This window comes from Castor canadensis, chromosome 12, assembly GCF_047511655.1.
Source record: "Castor canadensis chromosome 12, mCasCan1.hap1v2, whole genome shotgun sequence".
Lineage (NCBI taxonomy): Eukaryota > Metazoa > Chordata > Mammalia > Rodentia > Castoridae > Castor > Castor canadensis.
The window spans coordinates 47,668,496-47,689,766 of record NC_133397.1 but is presented as its reverse complement, the minus strand read 5'-3'; the positions used below and the strand labels follow the sequence as shown (position 1 = coordinate 47,689,766).

The window sequence follows — 21,271 nt, the reverse complement described above, 5'->3', positions numbered from 1 at the left end:
ATTAAGTTCTTATTGTTTAGACTCAAATGGCTTCATAACAAGTGGTATAAGTTGGCTATTTAGAAATCATTCTGTAGTTGTTTTCTTCTGAGTTTTTATCCTTGAGTAGTCTGTACTGTTGCTCTAAAAGATATTGTGTTATTTCCCTTGGAAAAAAATATGCCTTTTCTTTTCAACTTGGTTCCTTTATACTACAGAAAATTGGAAATTCAGTATCTTAAAGAGATTGTATAAATGTTCTAAAATGTCATGCATTATCATAATTAACTACTCATACTTATATCTCCAATTTTGATGATTGCATTAGATTTTAGAAATCCAATAATTTGGTTTAAATGAGATTCTCTTTCCATGGATTATAAGAGGGGTGTGTGTATGTGTGTGTGTGTGTGTGTGTGTGTGTGTGTGTGTGTGTGTGTGTCTAAAACACTTGGGTATATATTTGTTTTCTTTTCCTGTGGCTGTCATAGCAAAGCACTACAAACTGGTTAGTTTAAAATGACAGAAATTTATTCTCTCATAGTTTTGGAACCTAGTTGGAATGAAAGTGTTAAAAGGGTCATAGTCCCATGAAAACCTCTAGGAGACTATCCATCCTTGCCTCTTCTAGCTTCTGGTGGTCCCAGGTGTTCCTTGGCTGTGATGGCCTCTCCCAAAACTCTGCTTCCATCTTCACTGCGTCTTCCCTGTGTGTGTCTGTCTTCTCTTTATAGGCAACTCCAAATAGGGTTAAAAGTCCACCTTTCTCCAGTATGACCTCATCCTAACTACTTATATCTATACTCATCCTATTTCCAAATAAGTTCATTTTGAGCTGCGGGGGTTAGGTGATACCGTATCTTCTTAATACCTAAGTACTTACTAGGAGATCACATAAATATAGGCATATTCATTACAAATATAGATTAATGGATTCAACTCTATTATTTGAAATAGAAAAAGAAACAAACGAATATTATACTGTTAAAATATGTATGGTGACAGAATTTTTTTTTTTCAGTACTGGAGCTTGAATACAGGGTCTACACCTTGAGCCACTCCATAAGCCCTTTTTTGTGATGGATTTTTTCGAGATAGGGTCTCGGGAACTATTTGCCTGGGCTGGCTTCAAACCCCGATCCTCCTGATCTCTGCCTCCTGAGTAGCTAGGATTACAGGCATGAGACACCAGTGCCTGGCATATGGTAATAGAATTTTGCAGGTCAGCTAGGCCTCTATGGGAACTCTTCATTTCTGACTTCAATAAAAGCTCTGCAGCCAATATTGTGTATATTTTTGATTAAGATATTTGCCTGACTTGATGACTTTAACATAGTTTTCTTGAATATTTTTGCAAGTCTACTCAGCTTTTCACACAGAGTTTTCATATTTGTTTCTGGAAATGAAGAAAAAAATCAGAGACAAAAGCTTACCTAAGTTAAACACACTATGTGACTTCCTCTTTCTCTTTATTACTTTGAAATGTATATTTAAAAAAACTCTTGGAAACAGCCAAGATGCCCCACTACTGAGGAATGATTAAGGAAATGTAGTATTTATGTAGAATGGAATTTATTCAGCCACAAGGAAGAACGAACTTGTGTCATTCTCAGGTAAATGGATGGAACTGGAGAGCATCATCTTAAGTGAAGTTAGCCAGGCTCAGAAGGCCAAAAGCCACATGTTCTCTTTCATATGTGGAATACAGACCTAATACAAATACAGCAATATTATGAAACATTGGTCACACTAAGGGGAGGTCATGCAAGGGAGGGGTAGGGTAAAAGAAGGAAACTAAGAACTTGAATATGGGTGATATACTCTCTATACAAGAATGAATATAGAAATCTTAAACTGTCTGAAAGCACCATAAGAAAGGGATTAAGTTAGAATGAAGAAAATTAGAGGAGATGAACCATTTGGGGTTATTATACATGTATACATGGGAATATCTTTGGGGGTGAAGACACACCCCCAAAGACCTAAAGTTTTCCCACAATGCCCCACCTCCTTAAAGGTTCTACCACCTCCCAATAGCACCCCTCTGAGGACAAAGCCATTAACACATGGGCCGTTGAGGGATATTCCAGGTCCAAACTATAGTAAGCACCATTTGTTACAAAGACTATCTTTTCTTCATTGATAAATCTTAATACCTTTGTCAAAAATTAATAAACTGTATGTGTGAGTCTATGGATTTATTCCTATACTCTCTATTCTGTTCCAATGATTTATTTCCCTGCCTTTTGTCAAACTATACTGTCTTTATTGTATAGTTTTATCATAAATCTTTTTTAATCATTTTTACATTTACTCATATGTGTATACATTGTTTGGGCCACCTCCCCCACTCCCCGCTTCCAGGCACAATATCATAAATCTTGAAATCAAGCTTAAGTCCCTCTGGCTTCTTTGCTTTTTCTCCGCAATATTTGTAGTTTGCAGTGTACAGTTATTGGGCATATTTTGTTAAGTCCATTCTTCTGTATTTCATGTTTTCTGATGCTATTACACATGGGATGACTTTATTTAAATTGTTATTTATTATGTATGTTTTGAAGTACATCGTGGAATGTCTAAACTGAGGTAATTGACATCATTACCTCATTTATCTCTGTGTTGAGAACACTTAAAATCTCTTAGTAAAATCTCTCTTAGCACAATACATTGTTACTAATTATAGTCACCAGGCTGTGCACTAGCTCTCTTGAACTTACTCTTCCTAACAGAAGTTTTGTATCATTTTGACCAATATTGATACTATCTTTAAAAACTTCTTTAATTTCCACTTGTTTGTTGCTAATATATCTTTTTGTTCTTTTTTATATCTCCTGTATACTCAACTTTATCTTTAAATGTTTCTATTAACTAAAAAAATTACAATTAAAAAATTAGTGTGGTAAAATATACATGACATGAAATTTACCATTTTCATAATTTTAAGTATACAGTTACTTCAGAGGCTTTAAGTATATTTACATTATGCAACCATCATTACTGTCTATCCTCAGAAAATTGTCATCATCCCATACTGAAATTCCATACCCATTAAACACTGCTCCCCTTTCCTCCCTTCTGCTAGCCATGATCCTCATTATTCTACTTTTTGTCTCTATGTATTTAAATGTTCTAGAGAACTCATATAAGTAGAATCATACAATATTTGACATTTTATGTCTGGCTTATTTTACTTAGCACAGTGTCTTCAAGGTTCATCTATGTTTTAGCATGTATCAGAACTTCATCCCTTTTAAAGGCCAAATAGTATTATCTGCATACTACATTTTGCCTTATCCAGTCATATGTTAATGGACTTTTGGTTGTTTCCCTCTTTTGATTATTGAGAATTATGTTGCTATGGACATGAAGTTGATTTAATTTATATAACTCTGTCATGTTGATTTTTATTTTTATTGTTTTATTTTTTTGGCAGTGCTGGCATTTGAACTCAGGGCCTCATGCTTGTGAGGGCAGGCACTCTATCACTTGAACCACTCTGCTAGCCCTTTTTTTGTGATGGGTTTTTTTCAAGATAGGGTCTCGCAAAATATTTGGCTTGATCTTTCTGATCTTCCTCCTGAGTAGCTAGGATTACAGGTGTGAGTCACTGGCACCTAGCTACTCTGATTTTTAGTCTTACTTATTTCTGTCTTTGTTTTATGGAAGAGATACCTTTTTTTAATCTAGAAAAATTTAGTTTTTTTTCTGTTCTCTGGAGGTCTCTGTTCCCTCAAGTTTCCTTTTCTATTTGTTTTTATTTCTAGCTTTCCCTTTGAGGCTTTTATCAAATGTCTGGTGACTCATATTTGTCTACTTGTTTGTTTCATGTGTCAGACTGTAGAATTCTAAAAATGGACTGGCCTCAGAAGACTTAGACAGGAGGATCACAAGTTTGATCTTTGACTACATGGTGAGACCCTAACAAAAAGAAAAAGAAAAAGAATGGAAGCTTCATGGGACAAAGGGCAAAGAGGGCAGACTGGTACCCTTGACAATGGGGTTGGTCGGTCCAAATGCCAGTCTTTTGAAGAATTTTCTTTAGAGCCATTTTTCTCCACAGGAGTTCTCTGGTTTCCTGTCTGGGGTCAAATGGGGCTGGGGAAGCAGCAGTGCTGAGGTGGTAGGAATGTGTTCAAGACTTCCTTCAGGCTTTCTGAGAGCAAGATGGGGGTATGGGGGACCAAGGAATCCACTTTTACTTAACGTCCTTGTTTTCAATCCTGTCACCTCCAAGGCTGAGCCTCTGAGGGATTTTGTGCCATGAAATGTCTTCTAGTTGCTATTGTCCCGTGAGAGATATATAAGTTGTAGCTTCATCCACCCTGCTAAGTCAGTAACTTCTCCATCTGCTTTTTAATCTTCCAAAAATGCACTCAAATATTTTATTCCCTGTTGTTTTTTCTCTTAGTCTTTTTGGCTTTGTTGGTTGATACCATTTGTATTGCTTTACTGACATTTTAACAGGATTTTGGATGGAGAGGAAGTAAACACATGATATACCATATTCAAACTATTAGAGTAACTAGCATTTATCATTCATAAATTATTTATAGCATTTATTTTATCATTTGACAGGAAAAAATTCTACTCAGCAAAATAAAAGTAAGATAAAATCACAATAATTTTGGGGGTAATAAAATGAGTTTAAAAAGTCACCAGCAGAAGTTGTGGTTTAAGTGGTAGAGTGCCTGCTTTGAGAGCATGAAGCCCTGAGTTTTAAGCCCCAGTGCCACCAAAAAAAAAAAAAAAAAAATCACAGGTAAATAACACACAGCATTTCTAGTGATGATTGTGCTTCTAGATTCTCTCGTTTTCTCTAGAAAACAAGGTGATAAGAGAAATATAGATCTGTTGACTAAAAAAATCATATAATTCTTAAATATATGCAGCACATGAAAGAATAATGTATTATGCAGTTAAATTTATTAGTTAGTGAAGCTCACTTAATTTTATATTGCATTTCTTTCCTCCATTTCTTTAGCTTTTTCATTAGCGAATGGTTACAGGAAAGACAGAAGTCCAGCAGGCAATTCCACTACTTGCACTGGCTAAGAGGCTGGAGCTGCCAGCTTAATGAGGGTTTAAGGATTATCTCCTGGTGGCTTTCAGTTTTGGTGCTGTCCTTATTGCTGTAGAGTACTTAGTGCTAAATATAATTATACTGAGTACTTACTGGAATACTATTTTTAAGTTCTGAGTCTCATATTTAAAGTAGATAGAGATTTTTTGAAAGGTATTTATTTAAAAATTAAAGAATTGGACCTATGAACAAAAGCTAAACAAAGTTTTGTTTTGTTATCTGGGGATGAACTCAGGATCTCATGCATGCTAGGTGAGTGCTCTACCACTGAGCTATATCCCCAGCCCCAAAGGTTTTTTTTTTTAAATTATTTTTGCCTTACTTTGCTCAGAAAAGATAACACTGGAAGAGTACATCCTGAGATGTTCCATGTTGATGTCTTCTAAGGCTCCATTTATGTGCATTTCTCTTATAGGTAGCAGATGGTATCCTGACTGGCCATCCCCTCCACCAACGTCAACATTTCTCTCAAATTTTGACTAACAGATTTAGATACCTGCTCTTTAGATTAGACCTCTGTCCTAAGTCTGCCTCTTTTTCTAGCTGCTTTCTGATAATTTCTACAATGTTTTACGGTCAACTCAAATTCAATGTATCTAAAACTTTAGGTCTTTATAGTCTCTCCAACATTTTTCATTCAAACCGTGCTCCATTTCTTGAGTTCTGTTCTCTCATAATGACAGCATCAACTTATCTTGTCACTATACTTAAACTTTAGAATCAGTTTTCCTTCTTTGCCATCAGTCCTCCATCCCTTAGTCACCAGATTCTATGAATTCATGTTCTTCCATGTTTTCCAAATTTATCTTCTCCTATTTCCTATGCTGTTTTAGGCTCTCATCAACTTTTGTCAGAACTATAAATGGTAATTATGTTTTATTTAGACTGCAGTAGCTAAATAAAGTTATGGGACAATGACTACCTGAAATATTACAATTGCATCTTTAATATTCTGTTCCTTACTCTAGTACCCACAATCCATCCTCCATTTTGTAAATTACCAATCAGGACATCCTACCATACTTTTAAATGACCTTTATAACTCTTTAAAAGTAATACTTCCACTCTTTGGCAGGGCATTTGAATACCTTCACCATCCTTACTTAAATTATTTTTCTGGTTTTATCTTCAATCACTTCCTACCTATCTAGCTATAACAAATGTCTTTCTATGCCTTGGATTTCTGCTGTTTCATTCCTTCCTGCTGCAGTGCATATTATTCCCTTTCCTTTAATTGCCTTCTTTTTTATACCTTAAAGGATCAAATATCAATCAATTTTTATGAAGCCTCCCCCAATCCTGCTAGAATTTGTCTTTCTCTACCTCTACAGCACACATACGTACATATGTATATCTATTCTTATGTAAATTCACTATATGTTCTTTGACATTAAAAAGTGTCTTATTTATTCATGTCACCAAAACCTAGATGCTCCATAAATTTTAATTGAATAAATGATTTTTATTCTAAAGAGACTGACCATCTGGTTCTCTTTCTATTGAAGATAAAGCAACAGAATTTACACTTCAATCTTTAGTTGTAAGGAAGAGTAGATGATATACTAGGGTGAGTTATTTATTTTATGAACTCTTCTTTGTAGTTCTTTCTTACCAGGGAGCATTTTTATTTGTAGTTTAGGAATTCTTTTGCTTGGATTTGTGCTGCTAAATAAAACTTATATTTTTGCTGGCTCAAATATAACTTTTTGCTAAATGAAAATGAATTTCACCAGACAAATAATACACATTGAAATAGTCTAAGGAAATATAGTAATAGCCAGAGGACTCAGGGAAACTAAAGGAGAAAGAATATGTTTGATTTTAAGTCTTTTTAAACTTAAAATTTTATTTTAAGTCTAGCACTAATTGCCAATGTTTTACTAGTATGGTGGAATAAGTTGACCTTATAATATTTATATTTCTGTTCTTATTACAGAATAAATTTAGCATAAATCAAAGTTTTTAGCCAAGATCATGAGTTGCATTTTATAGAAAGGTACATTATATGAAATCTAAAATCCCAGTGAAATGGAGGCACAGCAGTATACTAAGCTGTTAATTTTTTCACTTACGTGTGCCAAAGTGATGTTTCAGCCTATTTTAAATAGAAAGGTTGAATGTAATTCAGCAGTGCTCTTGAATACAGGCAAGTCATTGCAAATAGGTGGAAAGCTGTGGTTGGAAGTTCTTGAAGCAGGTTTGTCTGGAATTCACCTTTCCATCTTTCTGCTATGACTGGTAAACACACTTAAATTCACATCTTGCAAATGTGTAGACAAGAGTATACCCATTTTAGGCCTTTAACTATTGAGAGGTCACTTAGTTTAGGTAAAAAACACTTTGCAATATTGTATAAAATAGAAATGAACTGGACTATTTCCCTAAGTAGTCAGTCTCCCTTTACTGAAAATGAGCAAGCATATTTGTGCCTGTTATTTATATTGATTGATTGCAGAACAGGGCCTCGTAGAGTATATACTCAACAAAATTTTTCTTGTATGAATCAATAAAGCATAAAATGGAAGCACAAAATGGATGGTGTTTCAATTAACTTTTGCTGTGTAATGAAACCATTGCACAAAGTAGTCATTTATAACAATGATTCATTATTTTTCATGACTCTATGGATTGGCCAGCACTCTGGCATGGGCTCATATTTCTGGGACAACACTCCATGGTTGGGACAGCTAGGTGTCTCTCTCCATGTGTCTCTTGTCTTCAGGATGAATAGCCAGAGCTTTTTCACAGGACCTCAGCATGCCAGGAGAGTGGAAGCTGCAATGTTTGTGCTGCTTAGGCTGGAACTCACTTAAGGCATTCTATTCCTCCAAAAAGTTACAAGGCCAGATGGAAGAGGTGGGGAAATTGACCCCAGCTCTTGAAGGGAATTGTTGCAAAGTGTTTATGGCTATTTTGAAAATTTAGCACAGCTGACCAACTTTTAAAAGCCTTTTGTTAGAGAAATCTTGTAAAGGGAGGAAGGTTGGTCAAGCTGAACTCCCAAAGTCCTTAGACCTCCAAGAGTCTATGATTCTACCAAGCTGAATCTTTTAGTGATTTCAGAGAGAACAGTTATGAATTGGTATTATCTGGATACCTTAATCTTCTCTCTGATATAGTATTTTCAAACAGAATTCACTGAACAATTATTTTCAAGCCATTATTAATATCTAGAATTTGTATTCTTCCTTTAACCATTTTAAGAGTGATATTTATTATATCTATTATAGTGATGTTTAATTAAATCTATTTTTAGTTCTAGTATAGCAATAGCAGCAACATTCTCCTTTTTTATGCTTTCTTGATCATTGTACGAACACTAGGTAAACTTGTCTTAGTCATCCAACATATACTTAATTTGTAAGAATTCTGAGATTAATGATATAACTTCTTACTTTGTTCATCAGAAGAGAACGTTCATATTATTTCCTCAGTATTTACTGCTACTTACTATTAAAGGTGCAAACCTACCACTTTTCTATAATCATTCTTTTAGGAAACTTTTGTTAATATATTACTTTGAGACTATTTTGGAAGTAACAGGTACAGAGACACACAAATGCAAAAATATCATATAAGCAACTTATAATATATGAAGATCCAGTAAAACTTTCCATTACAGAATTTCAGAACAATCATAATGGGGAAAAACAGTATAGGGAAGCCTGACTGCTGATAAATTGTGACTTAATAGAAAAAGTTCATACCATAAAATTTTGTTACTATATTTTTTTGTGTATGTATGTAATTAATTGTAAACCAGACACATTTTGGTAACTTGTAACAAATATTTGACAAAGACTTGAAATATGACTATTTGAGACATCATTATAGGATTGTTTTAAAATTTTTGTCATTAACCTCCTGCCTCTAAATTCTACACCAACACTCTGCTAATCATAACCACTCCACAAAGAAAACCAAGCAAACTCAAAGCAATGTACAACCCTTTTGTAGAAAGCCAAATGAATTCTGTGGAATTCATGTTGATAGCTTTTGAATAGATTGTTGATAATTAGTCTGATATGGTAACACTGCTAGGAAATCTTGCTCTACTCTTCTGTTTTAAAAATTAATAAATTGGGCCAGGTACTACTGGCTCACATCTATAATCCTATCTAGCTACTGAGATCAGGAGGATTGAGGTTCGAGACCAGCCTGGGCTGCTGAGACTCCATCTCCAAAATAATTAGAGCAAAATGAACTGGAGGTGTGGCTCAAGTGGTAGAGCACCTGCTTTGCAAGTATGAAGACCTGAGTTTAAACCTCAATCCCACCAAAAAAAGAAATCAATAAACTATTTCTTAGCTTGTTACACATTATTGGAACTAGATGTAAATAACACTTTGAGCAAAAACTTTCTGTTTTAGGTTTACAGGTAAGATAAACTCAAGAATTCCCATACATCTTCCCTTTATCCCCCAACCAGTTTCCCACCTTGCATTAATGTGGTTATGTCATTATGACTGATAAGCCAATATTGATAATTACTTCTTGCAATGCTGAGGATTAAACCCAGGGCCTTGTACATGCTAGACAAGTGCTTTGCCACTAAATTATAACCCTAGCGTCAATACTGATAATTATTAAAGCCCTTAGTTTGAATGAGGGTTCACTTTGTTGGATAGTTCTGTGGGTTCTGTCAAATGCATGTTATATATCCATCATTATAGTATAATACAGGATAGTTTTGCTGCCCCCAAACTCCTGTGCTCCACCTATTCATCCCTCCCACCAACCCCTGCCTTTCTTTTTTTAATACCCAAATTAAGCCTAGAGTAACATTAATTAGTTGGAGCTAAGAATTTGCTTAAATAACCAGTGATTCCCCATGGCAATCACAGTTTCTTAATCATTAATGTAGAGTAGAACTGTCCAATGGAAATATATGAATTATGCATGAATTTAAATTTTTCTAGAAGCTGCTCTAAAAAGAAGATACAAGTGAAGCTAATTAAATAATGTATTGTAGCTATCCAATGTAGCCAAAATATCGATTTCAACATATAACCAATGTGAAGATTGTTATTTTTACTTGTTTTGGTATGAATTCTGGAAGTTATACTTAGAGCACATCTCATTTGGGGAATTTTGAGTACTCAGTAGCCACAAACAGCCAGTCACTAGGGATTTGACAGCACAGGTGTAGATTGAGGGAGCTGAATGAAGGTATCCTCCTTTCTCCAGGACTTCGATGAAGGCACGCAGCCAGTGTTTTTGAAAGGTATATCAGAAAGATAAAAGAGCTCTCCAAACTTCTGGATGCTGACTCTTCTATGCTCTGCAACCATTAAAATAAATAAATAAATAAACCTCTCCAGCTTTGGAAAAAGTGCATTGGGGAGCACGCTTGTTCCTGTATTATCAAACCAGTGAGCACTGGGCTTCCTGACTTCCAGAAAGCCTGAATCATCTGAAACGTTGACTCATGAGCCAGCCTCAGGTGATTGAAATGCAATGTGAACCAATTTTGCCTTCCAAGGTCTATTTCCACTTTCCTCTCTCCTCTCCTCCCTCTTTTCGGGTGACTCATTCTCCTACCACGTTGGAGTCCAGCAGCAGGCAGGGCCCCAAACCCTTTTTTGAAGAACAGACTTCCAAGTGGTCGGTCCCGGATCCTCATATAACCTAGCATAGCTGTTTTGCCTACCTTGTTCCAGGGTCTGCAATTTACTGGGAGTGGTCCTAAAACCGTCAAAAAAGTGGGGGTTTTTTTGGGTTTTTTTTCTCTCTTTTCTCTTTTAGGGTGGTGATGGTTGTGATGTAGCTTGGGAATTCAAGTCTGAAAAAACAGCTTTCATTTCAACATTTAAAAAAAAATCCTTAGGGCCTATTTCACAATCCTGTTACTACTTGTAGTTTTTCTCCTTTCCGGGGAGGAAAGTTTCCACCCCAGGTCCCCAGGAAAACGCCCTTCCGGTGGCTCGCCAGGAACCTCTCCAAGTCCTTGCGCAGGCAGCCCGCCCCTCTTCCCATTACCCAAACCGCCGGCCCACCTCCAGCTACAGGCGAGGCTAAGACCCACCCCACCCCGCGTCCACTCAAGATGGGCGTGGAGACCCCAGCTCCAAGCCCCGCCCACCGAGCCCCACCAGCCGGTAAGAGAGAGGAAGTGCAGAAGGCCATGCCCACTTTCATTTCTTTCCCTTGCTGTTGGGCAGGCTGGTTGCCCATCTTCTCTATCCCGTAGCCGATTGGCTCTTTCCCTCCCGCGCCAGTCCCTGCCCTCCCCTGCCGGGAGTGTGAGTCATGCCAAATTGGGCGGAGCGTCTGCTGGCTTCTCTTCGTTCTTCTGGGCGGCGGCAGCGGCGGCGCAACTGGGGACGGGGCGGGTGGCGCATCACGGGCGCGGAGGCAGGAGGAGCAGTCTCATTGTTCCGGGAGCTGTCGCCACTGCAGGTTCCTTAGCTCGGTCGGCCCGGCCCCTCTCCGTGCTCCCCAACCCCCCGCACAACCGCCCGCGGCTCTGAGCAGCAGCGGCCCTGCGGCGGCAGCAGCTGCAGCATCATCTCCGGCCAGCCAGCCATGGAAGACCTGGACCAGTCGCCTCTGGTCTCCTCGTCCGCGGACAGCCCGCCCCGGCCTCAGCCTGCCTTCCAGTACCAGTTCGTGAGGGAGCCCCAGGACGAGGAGGAAGAGGAGGACGAGGAGGAAGAGGAGGACGAGGACGAAGACCTGGAGGAGCTGGAGGTGCTGGAGAGGAAGCCGGCCGCCGGGCTGACTGCGGCTCCGGTGCCCCCCACCCCCGCTGCACCCCTGCTGGACTTGGGAGCTGACTCGGTGCCCCCGGCACCCCGAGGGCCCCTGCCGGCCGCGCCCCCCGCCGCCCCGGAGCGGCAGTCGTCCTGGGAGCGGAGCCCCGCGCCATCGACGGCGCCCGCGCCATCTCTCCCGTCCGCTGCCGCAGTGCTGCCCTCCAAGCTCCCCGAGGACGACGAGCCCCCGGCGCGGCCTCCCCCGCCGCCGCCCGCCGGCGTGAGCCCTCAGGCCGAGCCCGTGTGGACCCCGCCGGCGCCCGCGCCCGCCGCGCCCCCCTCCACCCCGGCCGCGCCCAAGCGCAGGGGCTCCTCGGGCTCCGTGGGTGAGTGCCGCGCCCGCGCCCCTCCCGCTTTTGTGTGCACCCCGAGGGGCTTTGTCCGTCGACGTCTGGGCGCTGGCGCCCCCCCTGGTGGGAGGCGGGCCGGGAGAAGGGTGGGGCGGCCGCTTGCTTCATTGTCTGTCTTGGTTTCGGGGAACACGTGCACCCCCGTCCGCTGCCTCGTTCTCCCCTCGGGTCCCCATGCCACTGTGCCCTGGAAGTTAGACTCCAACTAGCCCTAGTAGGAGCTGGGTGTGTATGGAGGAGCTAAGTCCGCGCATGCATGCATCGGGCTGGCTGGGCTTCGAGGTGAGGATGGGAAGGCCCTGGCGTCCGCATCCCTTTCGCATTGGGCTTTTGTCCCTTGGACTGTCGATCTTGGGGAAGGGGAGGGTCTGTCTGCTTTGCAGGCAGTCCTGGTCTCGCTCCCCGCCGGGCGTTGGGTTCTCCTGCACTTCTCCCCTCCTCCCCCTGCGCTGGTGGGAAGCTGGCCGAGTGGAAAACGTCCACTTGACCCAGCTGCAGTGGGAGAGAGCGCCTCCAGCGGTACGGTTCCGGGAGGAGTGGGCTGGGGAGACTTGAAGCCATCCCGCCACCGCCCAGCTCACTCCGGCCTTAATGTGACGACTCCACGACCAGCCCATTCCAGCCAGGGGAACGGCCTGGCAGTTCTGTGCCCAGAGGGCCCAGTTCTGCAGGGCCTCAACTGTAGGGTGAGAGGTTGGCGCAGCCTCTTAATGCAGCGCTGACGAATCTTACAGAAATGGCAAAATGGTAGACCTTCTTTAAGAAGGGAAAGCCTGTGGATTCCTTGCCAGGAATTGACTGAGTGAACTTGTGGCACATTTACCTTGAGTCCTAATGAAATGTTTTGAGACAGACCTTTTTTTGTTTTTAAAAGAAGTATACGTTTTAGATTGACAAAATATGTCAATTTGACAAAAAATGATTCTCAATCTTATTCGCAAATACTTGATTATGTAGTATCTTTATGTTTTTATTTTTAGAAATATTGTTTTATTGCTCATTTTATCTTGGGAAATGATTTGGAAGGGAAAAATCAAGTTTGATAGAAATTGAGAATGCATCTTCCTAAGGTGCCTATTGCTCAGCTTATTGCTTTGGGACCTAAAGTGTCCCACTAGCAGTAGAACCTTTGTTTATTTATAAAGGTCAGGAATCAATTGATGTAGTTGTTTGCTGATAAGTTTTTATAGTCTTGTAGGATTTTGGAGGTGGTTCATTTGCCAGGGGAAAAAATACAAGTCCTAGGTCATACAGTCTTTTTTCTTTACCTTTTCCACAGTGGGGAAAATAAACCAATTGTGATGCTTTTGAATTAACATTTAATACTGACAAACTCTTAAGGCACTGCTCAAAACACTAATTACACTAAAGATGTTAGAAGATGAAAAGTAATTCAAGCTTTTTTGTTTGTGTGAAAAAGACACATTTGAGGGAAAGTAAGGTAGAAAAATATAATTAGAATTTTTTAAACTGGAAATGTAATGATTGACAAAAGCATACTAACATGTCATCTTCTATTTCTTCATGAGAACAAAGAGTTTTGTTCTTTGAACATTGGAAATTCAGGAGGTGACAGTATTTTCTTGAAATCTTGACTGTTGTAATATTAAGTTTAAAAGATGAAGGAAAGAGAATATCCCTTACTCAGGGATTCTGTATAAGTCTGTATTGATGATACTATTTTGGAACTTCAGTTCCTTTAATAAATACAAGAATAGTGATGGTGGGCATGGATTGTAAACCATTTCAGTACATCTAGATTTTTAATGTACTGAACAGTTTGTTCTTTAATCGATCACATTATTGATTACCTAAGACACCTTACCTTACTAAGACACAGGCACAACTCTAGGGTTTGATGGCTTGGCAATAGGCAAGACACATGTGTTCCCCAAGGGTGGAGGGGATAAACATAATAAGCACATAAATAAGGAACTTGGAGTAGTGGTAAGTGTTACGAGGAAAATAAGCAGCGTGGTGGCAAGGAGAATAATTGAGAAATGTGGGACCTTTTTTAGGTTGGGTGATGCCAATAAAGGCCTCTCTGAGAACTTGAGGTTTGAGCTGCAGAGATCAAAAATTTCCAAGTAACTAAGAGGGCAAAAGGCTTGAAGTAAGAGTGAGATTTTTGGTTATCTAGTAAAACTGATAAGAAAAATTTGTGGGAGAGTGGTGGGATACACTCAGATAATTTGGGGTCTCTTGTAGGACACACTAAAAAGTTTGGTTTTAAAAAATACTTAGTTTAGAATTATACTGTGGTTTTAGAGAGAAAACAGAATTTTGAAGATTGAGAGGGACTGAGAGGAATGATGTGAGGACAAAGGAGGTGAGAAATGTGCAGAGCATGGTTAGAAACAGACTAACCCTACCTGGAAGAGGGCTTGTAGATTCCCAACATTTGTGTATTTAATACTGCCATTTGCATTAGATCTAGTTAACTCTGATTTTCCTCAGTTGGTAAATTATAATTTTGCTGTTTGCCGTGGTGCCTGGAGCATTTCCATTGCGGTGCAGTAACTAAAGATGGGACCAGGGCATCTCATTCGATGACCATTTTTCATGGAGAAACATGGCTTCCATTTGAAAAGATGGTTAGCTCAGTCTTTGAGGAGATGGAAGGGAACTTCTGGGTAAAAATTGATTTGATCATCAGTAAAGATGATTTTGAGCTGGTCTCTGTACATGTTCTGAATCAGTGTTAAGACCGAAGATATGTGGTAAATCTGGATTCTGAAGGATATTGAAGGCCAAATTAAGGAATTTCAACTATATCATCCTGCTTTTATTCATACTATGCCATCCACAGTGCTCTTAGTTTTGGTAACATACTGTGAAACAAAAAATGTTTTAAGTTTTAGTTTCTAAAATATAAAGTTATTTCATTGTTTTTGATTCCTCTTCTAAATTCCTGCCTGAGACATTGGGAAGTCACTGAAGATTATTGCGTTGAGGCAAGGCATCATGAAAACACTATATTCAGAATAGGTTGAAAAAAAGGTGAACTATTTAGAAAACTTTTGCAGTACTGAGAGAGGTGAGTAGGTCCTGAACTTAATTCATTGCTAGTTTATTCCGTGAAAATGGAACAGATGGGAGGAATATAAGAGACTAAACATACTTTTTATGTTTAATTGACTGTGAGTCTCAACCTTTATAGTTATAAAGAAGCCTCATGAAAGAAGACTTGATAGGACTTGGAGGCTATGGATGTAAATACAAGAAAAGAATATTAGTGATTATTAAATCAATATTAGAGATTGTTCAAAATTATTAATTACCATGGAAATGTATATAGGATTAAGTATTACTCATATGTGTAGAATATAGCTAATATGACTAATAAAGTACATTGTATATCACAGAGCCATTTGTTACATGATTATTTAATGTGACATAGCCCCTGGAAATTTAAAAGATTTTGAGTGATTATCTATCATCTATCTATACAGTTAAATCTTAATTATCAGTTCTAAATATAAAGTCCAAGTAAACAGTGATTACAGTCCAGGAAGTAGATACCTCTACAGAAAAGGTGGCCAGGCCCTGTCAATTCCCCACATACTCCTTATTTTTATTTAGAAAAGGATGATAAAGAATAGAAGTGATGAATGTAGAGATTCTGAATAACTTATTATGCCATTGCTAATTTTCTGACTAGTTAAAAAAATTGAGAACAACCGGTATGCTTCTTACGTAAGGTGAATTATGTTTCACATTGGTTCCTAGGAAGCTCAGTCTCAAATTTATGGTCTTTTATAGTAATTTGAAAACTACTGTTTTAAGGTTGTGGTAATGAACATAGGTGAACCTTTGATAAGTGGAATTGTGTTTATAAACCATGATATTTTAGTGCTGTGCCATTTAAACATAAAAGATTTGCTATGCTATATGTATCTAAAACTTTTCTAAAAAAGAGCATATTATCCATTTTAGTAGGCACTCTGTTTTATGTGTAGTTTCATAACATACCTAAAAGCAATTCATTTGAAATACAATTTATTCAAGGCCCCCTGCCAAAATGGTACTTTTTTTGTTTTGTTTTCAGTTCTAGGGATAGAACCCAGAGCCTTACACATACTAACCAAGTGCTCTACCACTGAGTTACACCCCCAGCCCTTGGTTTTTTGAACAAGGGTCTTGTTTTTTATGTAGTTCAGGCTGGCCTTGAATGTGCTCTGTAGCCCAGGCCAACCTCAAACTCGATCCTCCTGCAGGCATTTACCACCACACCCAGCTAAATATACTTTTTTTTTTGATGATGATACTGAAATTTGAACTTGGGGCTTTGCACTTGCTAGGCAGGTGCTATACCACTTGAGCCATGACTCCAACCCTTTCTGTTGTTTTTTGAAAATAGGGTCTCGCGTTTTGCCCAGGCTGTCCTGAACTGCAGTCCTCCTGTTTTATGTGGCTGTCAGTAGTCTGGGATGACAGGTGTGTACTACTACATTCAGCCTTTTTTTTTTTTTGAGATAGAGTCTAGGAAACTTTTTTGCTTGGTTTGGCCTTAAACCATGATCCTTCTGATCTCAGCCTCACAAGTAGCTAGGATTACAGGCATGAAACCATGGTGCCCTGCTAAATGTACATTTTGAAGGTACTTTGCTAGTCCAGGATGAAAGTACCTACCAGCTGAACAGATTTTTCTTTTCCTTTATTTCCTGCCTTCTTCCCTTCTTTCCTCCCACTAGTGATTTAACCCAGGGCCTCACACATGAAACTTTTTAACCATGGAGTTACACTCCTGGTCCCTGGATGATATTTCTTGGTTCTTCTCTGGAACTTCTGATTAAACGGAAGTAAATGTTGCAGAGACACTATACTTACAGTACATTCTTACAGACTTTTTGTTCCTTTTTCTAAATAAGAGTTTGGAAGTTTCCTGGTGGAGGACCTTGGATGGCAGAAATGTAATGGCTGAACTGTAGTTGATCAGTATTGTTTAAAAGGCTGAATGTGACTTGTGGCTAGCTAGTTAGGGTACAGGCATGAAAAATGATGAGATCCAGCTCTTTACTGATGCTGAGGTTCTCTTATACTAATGCCATCATCATCCTTTTTAATCCCAAAAGAAGAGTTGATAATTTCACATAAATAACTTCACATAAGCAGCTAGTTTTTCTGTTTCCATAATATTCTGTTATTACTCTATCACAGTATGTATTACACTGTATACATGATAATGATGTCTTTACTCATTTCTTTCCTGCAACATACTGTGTACTCCTTAAAGATAAGGACTATATGACGAATCTCCATTGCTGAGCATAGTGCTTTAGATATGGCAGGCACTCAGTTATTTGATGAATAAGATATAGATGAATACTGATTGTATTAGTCCATTTTGTGTTTCTATAACAGAATACCTGAGACTGGATTCTTTATAAAAAGATTTATTTAGCTTATAGTTCTTGTGGTTTCAAGGCATGGTACTGGCATTGGCTTGGCTCTGGTGAAAATCATGGTGGATGACATCACAGTGGTGGGAGCACATGTGAGAGAAGTCATTAGATGGGGAGAAATCAGAGTGTGGGGAGAAGCCATTGTTGCTCTTTTATAACAGTCCTCTTGTGAGAACTACCCTAATTCCTCTGGAGGGACTACCTTACAATATTCCCTTCTTATTCCTGGTTTCTCTTTTAATGGTTTCAGTGATTGAAACCATTAAATGGAAGATACCAGGAATGAACAGTTCATAAGTTTTAAACTAATTCTGTTATGAGTAATGAATCTTGTGCCATCCCTCTCCAGCCAGGGATATGAGTTATCCCTTTGTCCATTGTATCCATGCTGTATATGCTACCTGCTTGTTAGTCATGAAGTTGCCTTCTTTGTTATCAGATGAACTGTAGTGATTTCTTAGTACTTTTGTTCAAGTAACCCTTATTTAATAATGACCCCAAAATGCTTCCCTTAAATGAAAAGGTGAAAGTTTATCATAAATACATGATAGTAGAGTTCAGAACTACCTGTGGTTTCATGCATCTACTGGGGATCTTGGCATGTACCCTCCATGGATAATAGAAGACTACATAATCATTTTTACTTAATAATGGGCCCAAAGTACAAGAGTCTATTGGATACAGACCATTAGGTTTCACAAATCATTATTTCCTTAATGGCCATTCTCATTGATGGAATTGCTACCAGACTTGGAAGTTGTCTCCTTATTGGTGGCCCATTGAATGTTTAATAGCACTTCAAAAAACAAAACAAAACTAGGCTTAGCACTCGGTATGGGACAAAAAAGAATGTGTAGAGGTCACACTTATCAGAGGGACAAGTAGCAGATAAAGGGAAAAATAAGAGCCCTGCTTTGTAAAGAGTTTTCTGCTTTTAACCAGAGAACACTTGTGGTTGTACTATATAAAAACAATCACACATTTACTTATCTGTAAGCTACCTGTATGAAAAGAGAATCTTACTTGGGGTTCCTAGTCTCCCTCCAGAGTTTTTCCCCTAACTTCACAGGTTGATTTGTAAACATTGCTCATTGGAAGGTAAAACTATTAAATTTATTTATCTCAGGTTCTAATGGCCCTCCAAAGAGCTAACCTAAAGTATTAAAAAGCATTTTTTTATGCCATCAGTATTTTTGATATCAGAAAATTAGGGAATTAACTTTTTATTCTGTTCTTTTAAGGAGGTTATTAAAGGTGCTTAAGCTTATCGTGTATATCCTTTCTTAGTCTTTAGAACTTTTCAATCTAAATTCATCAACATTACTATAGAAAGTTATTAATTGTACAAATTCTGATTTTTTTTTTTGGTGGTACTGGAATTTGAACTCAGGGTCTCATGCTTGTTAGACAGGCACTCTACCATTTTAGCCAGTCTGCCAGCCCTTTTTTATATTGTATGTTTTCGAGATAGGGTCTCTTGAACTATTTGCCCCTGCTGGCCACCAGCACCTGGCTTGTTAGATGCTTTTGTTTTATATAAAGTAAATTATAAAAATTAGAATTTAGAAGGTAAGTATTTCATTATGTTGTATTTTATAGGTCATCTACACTACAAAGAGATCTCCTATTAGGATAAAGGGCTGTAGGATACTATCATCTACCAACATACCAACTGTCTCCCTCACTAAAATTTTTGTTAATGAAACCTGTTACAAGGGGCTGTAGTTAAGTTTAGTAGTGATAGAATAAAATGTCTTAAATGTTTTAATGGTCTGCTAAAAGAGTTGTAGGTAAAACTATTCTACCAACAGTATACGAGAGTTCTGATGGCTCTACATTGTCATCACATTTGATACTACCAATTTGTAAAAATTTGACCATTTTAGTGCTTATGTAGTATTTTCTCATTGTGGTTTTAATTTGTATTTCCCTAATGACTAATGAGTTAGAGGACTTTTACATGCCTGTTATGTGTACATTTGGTGTATTTCAAGCAATTTGTCTTTTTTATTTTGTGTTGTTAGGGTTTGAACTCAGGGCCTTGTGCCTGGTAGGCCAGCACGCCTATCACTTGAGCCATGCCCCTACCCTTTTTGTTTAAGTTATTTTCTGAGTAGGATCTCATGTTTATACTGGGCCAGCCTGGACCACAATTCTGTGTGCATAGTTGGAATGGCAGGTGCACACCACCACACCCTGCTTTTTATTGACTGAGAAAGGGGTCTAGTGAACTTTTTGCCCTGGTTGGCCTGGAACTTCAAATCAGGCTCCTGACAATCTCCACCTCCCAAGTAGCTAGGAGTAAGCCAGTGCAACCAGCAATTTGCTTATTCTTAAATTGTATGTCTCTTATTTGAAGGCGTTCTATGTACATTTTGGATACAATTCTTTCTTACATGCATTGTGAATATATTCTCCTAGTTTGTAGCTTGCCTGTTAATTTTATTGGTTTCTTTTGATGAGTTTAGGTTTTTAATTTTCAAGAAGTCTTAATTTATCAATTTTTTTCTGTCACAGTTAGTGTAAGTGTGTGCTAAGATATCTTTGCTCCAAGGTTGTTTTCTTCTAGAGTTTTCATAGTTTTAGTTATATTTGAGACTGTGATCCAATTTTAATTAATTTTTGTTTATGGTATGAAGCAAGTTAGTGTACCACACAGTTTGATGGATGCTGGCAGAATATGCCTATGTTAAAGACGAAGGACTTTATTACTCACAGCAATAATGGTAACATCAGCATTTTCTTGTGCTGGTTTCCTGAAACGCATTTCCCACAGAGCAACACCAAGAGGGCCAGGTGACATCTGTACTTGCAATGGGTTTTATTACAGGAGAGCAAATTTGAACTTAGGGAAACTGAATCTTTGGTCCTGACACTCAGAAATACTAAATATTCCCATCTGGCAACATTAATAGATCTCTTTTGCTTAGGTGTTTAATATCTCTCTTTGTTTTGTAACTTTCAAGCCATAAATTTTGTATCTCTTAAGTTTATGCCTAAGAATGTATTTTTATTGCTATTATAAATGATAGTTAAAATTTTTTTCATTTTCCGTTTGTTGTTACTAGTATATGGAAATGCAATTTGAGTTCTGTAGTGTGTCTTTGAATCTGTCTTGCTTCCTTTCTAAATCTACTGTTAGCTTTATTAAGGTATATACATATATTTTCTAATTATACAGTTCTGCTGTTTGTAATTAAGATAGCTTTACTTTTCCTCAGATCTTTATGCTATTAAACATGGTAAGAAAACTATAGTGGATTCCTTGTTTTATTCTGAGTGCATTTAGTGTTTCACAATTACTGTGTTAGCAGCATATTTTTCCTAGATTCTTGACCCTTAGGTTGAGATGGTTTCCTTCTATTCCCATTCCCAGTTTGCTGTGAATTTTCATGATAGTGGGTTTTGAATTTTGTCACGTCATTTTATACATATACACATACATACATTTGGTTGCTGAGGATTGAATTTAGAGCCTTGCACATGCTAAGTATGCAGTCTTTTCTCAGCTCCTTTTTGCGTGTGTGTTTGTGAGTGATACTGTTTTGTAAACTTACTTTCTTGTAATATCCTTGATTACTTTTGGTATTAATGCTTAAGTCTAAAATTTTTTGGGAAGTGTCTGCTTTTTCTTTCTATGTTGACAGAGTTTGTGTAAGATAAAATGTGTTAGCGAAGCTTTCTGGGCTTGGAGTTTTCTTT

The 21,271-nt window shown here is 38.4% G+C and overlaps 1 protein-coding gene across 4 annotated transcripts in view; it reads left to right on the top strand.

Moving 5' to 3' along the window:
• The first annotated feature begins 11,343 nt into the window (after positions 1 to 11,343).
• Positions 11,344 to 21,271, top strand: part of Rtn4 (reticulon 4) — a 66,846-nt gene continuing 56,918 nt past the window's right edge. For 2 of the 4 annotated variants that reach the window (XM_074049727.1, XM_020185868.2), the window contains exon 1: positions 11,344 to 12,140. In XM_074049727.1, coding sequence (XP_073905828.1) covers positions 11,585 to 12,140 — 556 coding nt within the window. In that variant the 5' untranslated portion in view covers positions 11,344 to 11,584. The remainder of the gene's footprint in view (positions 12,141 to 21,271) is intronic. The other 2 variants (XM_074049728.1, XM_074049729.1) reach the window with 2 other exon arrangements.